Source organism: Anarrhichthys ocellatus, unplaced genomic scaffold (assembly GCF_004355925.1).
Source record: "Anarrhichthys ocellatus isolate YVR2014 unplaced genomic scaffold, GSC_Weel_1.0 scaffold38, whole genome shotgun sequence".
NCBI classification, from domain to species: Eukaryota; Metazoa; Chordata; class Actinopteri; order Perciformes; family Anarhichadidae; genus Anarrhichthys; species Anarrhichthys ocellatus.
The window spans coordinates 1632937-1639042 of NW_022280068.1; the positions used below are offsets into that span (position 1 = coordinate 1632937).

Sequence of the window (6106 nt, forward strand, 5' to 3'; positions counted from 1 at the left end):
AAAGACACGTTTACCCTCTCCCACAGAACAGTGGTGTCTTGAGGCTGATGTCTCCGGGCATTACGCACCGCCTCTCCAGCAGAGCCCGACTGCAAGCCCCTGCATGATGCAGCCTCTAGAGGCTTCTGCTCAGCTCTTTTAGCCTGAGCCCTGTTTGGGTTGTACTCCGATATAAGCAGCGGTGGCGCTGGCTCTGGCATGGCTCGTCTCCATGACTCGGGACGGACTCAGCCGCACATTTCTCTCGGCTGAGATAAACGGCATATCGCTGCAACGTTAGTCTTTTGGTTTAATTTAAGTCATTCATTATTTAAGGATTCTGTTATTCTAAAGTATTGTTGTCTGTATTGTTGATTTGTATTGAATAAGACACATTTTCCAAAAGGTTTGGTGTGTTTTATGCATTATGTTTATGTATCCAAGTTAAAAACTGAATACCCACAAATGGTGGTTGAATATTTGGGTCCAGCCCTATTCACTGCTAAGTTGGTGGCTGAAATTGATTTTGTATTGTTGTTTTGTCCCCTACAGAACGAGCATAGCATTGTCATTGGAAAAGCAAACATCTTCAAAGAGTCAGTTAAACAGCAGACTAAAAAGTCAGCCTTGTAGCACATTTTGAAAATTGGACAACGGTGTTTGAATGATTCTTGGACTAAAGGTTTAAGAAACTTTGCGCAGCATGCCACCCTTTAGTTTAGGCAAGAAAAAATTACGCCAAGCTCGAGGCTGAGAGGCTTTGGCCTGGCAGCAGTAACAAAGCTGGGAGTCTCCTTGAGGTTTCACAACACATTCTTTTACTCTGCCGGTTTTTCCAAACTGCTATTTTTGGCTGCAATCTCAGAGTACTGGCCAGAGTTTGAGATTTACATAGGCTTTATAGTACGTCATTCGAATGATGGTAGACTAGATTTACAGTTTAACTGAATGGTAATGACTTCTTGAATATTAGATTATCTCAAAATGGATGTAAGGAGAGGTGAAGAGTCAAATGTGGCTGTTTCTTTAAAGAGCGTTCTGTGGTTTGTTTCGTCATCCTGAAAGTTTCATTGTGCTGATTTACTTTGGCAGTTCCTTGAAGCAGCTGGCACTCGTTGAGTTTCTGACACTTAGCAGGTAATAGAAGTTTGCTAAACTGTATAATTTACAATTTGACTGACTGTCAGTATCTTTAAGCATTTATGTCTGTCTGGTCTCTGCATAAGGGTTTAGCTCAACACCTGCGCTGTCATCTATCTTCACTCTAAAGTGTAAAACCTTTTCTTTAACCCTCTGGTTTGTTCCGTCTTTCCCTCTTCTATATTGTGACTTATGTGTTCTGGTGTTGTCACAGTTGGCTGTGTTACCTCACATGCTATATTAGAGATATTTTATTTTTTGCTCCATGGGGCCCAACAATGGTAATGTCAGTCTGTCCCTCCTTCCAACGTTCCGGTGCAGAGCAAGATATCTTTACAACTAATTGCCAGATGGCAAAGAAATTTGCTTTACATATTCATGGTCCCGAGACACTGAATCCTGATGTTTTCAATGGCCTTCTAACCATTCCTTCAGCACCATCATCCGGCCAGGTTTTCCATACACCAACAATATCAGGCAACCTGGCATGGAATTTAGTGAGCACGTTCATGCTCCTCAGAGGAATAACCCTTTCCATTTAACTTTACACATTAGATACACAAACAAACAAAACAAATCCATCAGGGAAGATAAACTAAAATATTCAGGGAGAAAACAAGATTAGCTAAACTGGCAGGATAGAGTTTGAGGAGGCAGAGTTTGAAGAATATCTCTGGCAGAGGTCGATGAGGTAGTCAAACAGCTCCTCTGCACTCCCGTGCCGTGCAGTGTTACAGCACACAGCAATATGCTAATACCACTTCAAGGATCAATAAAGTTTCATCATGTTTTCTTTTCTTCTGCCTACTTGAAGAGGATAAAACAACGGCAACACTGCAGTTTGTGTCGGGACTCAGAATTTTTTGATTTATTAAAAGACACTTGAGCAGTGTGGAGGAGTTCCATCCTCTGCAGGAAATTGATGCCTCAAAACACCAGAGCCTTGGTTCTAGTCAAAGAGAGGAAGCGTAAGTATGAAGAATTTCATAGACTTTCAAGCCAACCACAAATTTAAGAAATGTGTCCAGGTGAACTTTTCAACCCAGTGGTGGTCATGGTGATCTCAAAGATTTATTTTGTATGCGTGTGTCTTCTGTAACCATGGTGAGCTCTCTACCAGGTCAAAAAGACTGAGGTCAGCTTTAATGATATCCTCATTAGGATGAGAGGGAGAGAGACAGTTTAAGCTGCTTAAGAGGCTTGAATAGGAGTCATTGAGACTAATTAGTTTCTATTCATGCTGTTCAACTCCATGATTGAAAGAATGAAGTGGCTCTCAGGGTTTCTCTTCTATTCTGTACAGCAGCCTGTAAGTATCTTCATCAGTGCCATGTGAAATAACCAAATAACCAAGCCCAGCTCCTTTTTACACGTTCTGATCTTCAAGTGGTAATCCTTCACATTCTCACGTATTGTATTCATTTTGAAATGTGCTCCTTTTCCCAGTGATTCCAGCATCAGGTTGAACTCCAAGTTGAAGGCTCCATGTTGAAGGGTCCTTGTTAAAGGAATGTGTGAAATAGTGCCTTTTTGTGATGGACTACCTTTATTGACTGAATTCAAAGTTGAGGCCAGTTGAATGGGATGAAGTGGCATTCAGAACTTTCACAAAAGGAATTTTAAATATATTTAGTTATGACATGTATATGCCACAGACATTATCATCTTATCAAGGTTTTACATCCAGCTGACATGGAGAATATTATCATTGGACCGGAGTCCTGGTAAAGAAAGTTAAACATCTAGACCGCCGTTTGTGTCCCGTGTGAAACCAAAATTCAAGCATGACTTATCTTAACTTTTGTTATGTTACATATGTACTTAAATAACACCAGCTACGTAACAAAGATATTTATTTTACGCAACAAAGTTAATTATTTTAACCCAAAACACAATATTTTCCAAAACATAAACAAGTACTTTTATTGCTTAAATAAACCTAAAAACTAAGTAAACCTATGTTGGTAGTTTATTTTACAAAGGCACTATGCATGCAGAGGGGAAACTGACACGTTGTCCCTGACTCGTCCAGAAGTGACACTAGATGGGAACCTGAAGCATCATAGTTTGAATCGTAGGGTCACTGACCAAGCTGCCATATATGACGAGATGGGAGTGAGAATGTGTTGTTCTGCTTCACTTTTATTATACATTCTTCAACCTGTAGGCAACACTTTATCCACAGCTATCTGAATATGGCAACAAGATTAATGTCGGATGTACAATGGTGGGACAGAAAACAAGAATTTCTGATCATGAAAAGTCCACACTTATGTTGTATGGTGAACTGGATTATTTTAGGAACTTGTGGAGCCCTAAGAGGCAACCTGTCCTGCTCACCTTGCGAAACATACAAAAAGTGCACTATCTTCCTCTGACTCTTCTCTCTTTTGCTCTTTCTGCAGCTGTTTGAGATCACAGTGCTGATCACCCAAGGCACCAAGCCGGTGACCATCAGTGTGGCTAACCACACGCAGTGCAGCTGTCTGTCCAAACTGGACGTCTACAAACAAGTTCACAGCATCATCAGGAGATCCCTGCCTGAGTAAGCGCTCATACTCACTGCATCATTCTGTCTCTGTGGATCTCACACACACACACACACACACACACACACACACACACACACACACACACACACACACACACACACACACACACACACACACACACACACACACACACCTGTCAGCTTTGCACACAGTATTCAGACCCAAAGGAGACCTCTGTCTCAGAGCTCTGTGTGTTTGTGTGCACATAAAGAGTGTATGAATCTATTGTTACGCTGCCTCCTGTGCTGAGTGTGTATACAGGGGGTGTTACTTTAGGAAACACTTTTCAGAATAGCTCTTGATTAAACTTCACAGAGCCATGACATGTGTGTATGTTCCTGAGTGCATACCTGCATGAAGCACGCTGCGAGTTATGATCTCTCCAGTCAGGATCCCATGAGGAAGAGGTTCATGTTCTCCTTTTTGCCATGTGTCCTGAAAACAGAAGGATGCAAATATACTATAGTTGGTTTGAATGTTCTAGTCCATTCATTAACAATTATGCCTGGTTGACATAACCGCTAACAATTGGCCTCATATCATCAATTTTCATACAAAGAGAGTTCTCAGTACAAGTTTGCCCATGCTGTCCCTTGTCTCCTGTTCAGTTTGTGATCTTTGTGATCAGGATGTGTAGCTCAGTGCAGATTGTCCAGTTTGGTGACCCCAGGATTGTGTCTGAGGTAGTCCTGCTTCATTGGCGGTTTGCAGCTGAACGTGTAGCAGCTTAGGTCATGATACTCCGCCGGAAAAAGGTGGAGGGCGACCCTTCAGGTTGGGAACGAGTTTCTGTTTCTGAGTTTAAATATCTCTAGAAATAAATGTTGGCATCGTACGTTTCTGCAAACTACGAGATTCGTTGAATAGCGAACAAAATGTTTCATATCGGCTTCGTATCACGGTTGCAGAAACACAGAATGCCACATGGTTAACGTTGCAAATCGAAAATGTGAAATAATGCGTGACTCTAATTCTCCAGTCGATGCCATAAAACCCACACAGGTAGAGGACACAAAAAGATGATGTCTTAAAAGAGCGCCAGTCAAACCTCAAATGGTGGAAAACAATGTCGAAAACATGATGGAAGTATGTCATTTCTGTTTATTGCATGCATTAATTTGAGGAACGTTACATTCTCCATCGCTCCACACAGATCGGATGTTTTCGTTCGCCAACACGTTTCATCTCTGACCTGTTCAATATGGAATGTGCACTTATATGTGCCATATAACTTCACAATAAAGCTAAACCGAGGAACGACATGAAGCGTTAGTCAATGAAGGGTGTGTGTGTGTGTGTTTGCCAGACATACACTGGAATGTAACCTGTAGGATGGTAGCTGCTGTAATATGATGCTAAAATATCATGTTCTGCTAATGACATGGAAATCAATTCAAATAGACTCCTTTGACAGATGGATTCTATGTAAGCATTCCTTAAATATCTACAGTTTCATTCTCTCTGGATGTTGTAGTGGCTCACAGTCCACTTCATTGACGTTAATAGGGAGTGTGTGTGTGTGAGAGAGAGAGAGAGACAGAGAGAGACAGACCACTTGTGACTTTAGAGGAATGTTATGTACTGGTACATAACATGTACATGCACTCACGCACTTGCAAAATGGTGGCGTTCAACAACGTGTCAGAAACGCATTGTAGAGATTGTCACACCCACAAATCATCCAACATGTAAGCATGACGCACTCGTATGTTTCACATTAGGTGAACCTGTGAGAACCGCAACAGTAGCACAGAAGCCTTTTCCCCCAAAATCTCTCTGCCTTTCCTCCCTCCCATCTTTTTCCTCTGTCGTTAGTGAGCATGTCCCTTTATGAGTCTATGCCGCTGCAGAAGTAATTAAAACTACACCGTGACTCTTGTCATCATCAGACTCTTTCACAACTTCAAAACAATGTGTGTGCAAACACAGCACCTGCCGTCTGTCTCCGTGTCCAAGTCAACGGTTCCCTCAGGTGTGCGTGCGTGCAGAGAACAGTTCTCTCTGTATTGGGGCTTTGATTTTCATCTCACAGGCTACACTTGTCTTTTCAATGTGACTATTGTCAGATGATCATACCAGGACGCATTAAATATCATGTCTGTACACTCAGAGACCAGATCTTGCTCGCATTGGGATCCGATCAGCCAGACCACATGCCGAGGTGGCCCGGCTCACATTGAGTTCTGATCTCAGGGAGGTGAGGACAGCATGTGGACAATTTCTCAAATGCATGTCTCCATCATCTTCCCCCCACACATGATTAGGGCAGAAGGCTGCTGATGAAAACACAGCATTTCCTGATTTTGCTGCTTCAAAACAAAAGCTTTTAAATAAAAACGGAGGACTTTTATTGTGAAGAATGTATCGTGAAATCCATCCATCCATCCATCCATCCATCCATCCATTTTCCACCGCTTATCCGGGGTCGGGTCGCG

At 42.1% G+C, this 6106-nt stretch overlaps 1 protein-coding gene across 1 annotated transcript in view; it reads left to right on the forward strand.

The window, feature by feature from the left end:
- Nucleotides 1–6106, forward strand: part of vegfc (vascular endothelial growth factor c) — a 28115-nt gene that overhangs the window by 5882 nt on the left and 16127 nt on the right. Inside the window, exon 2 of the mRNA XM_031867069.1 lies at nucleotides 3525–3664. Within this exon, the coding sequence (XP_031722929.1) occupies nucleotides 3525–3664 (140 nt within the window). The remainder of the gene's footprint in view (nucleotides 1–3524; nucleotides 3665–6106) is intronic.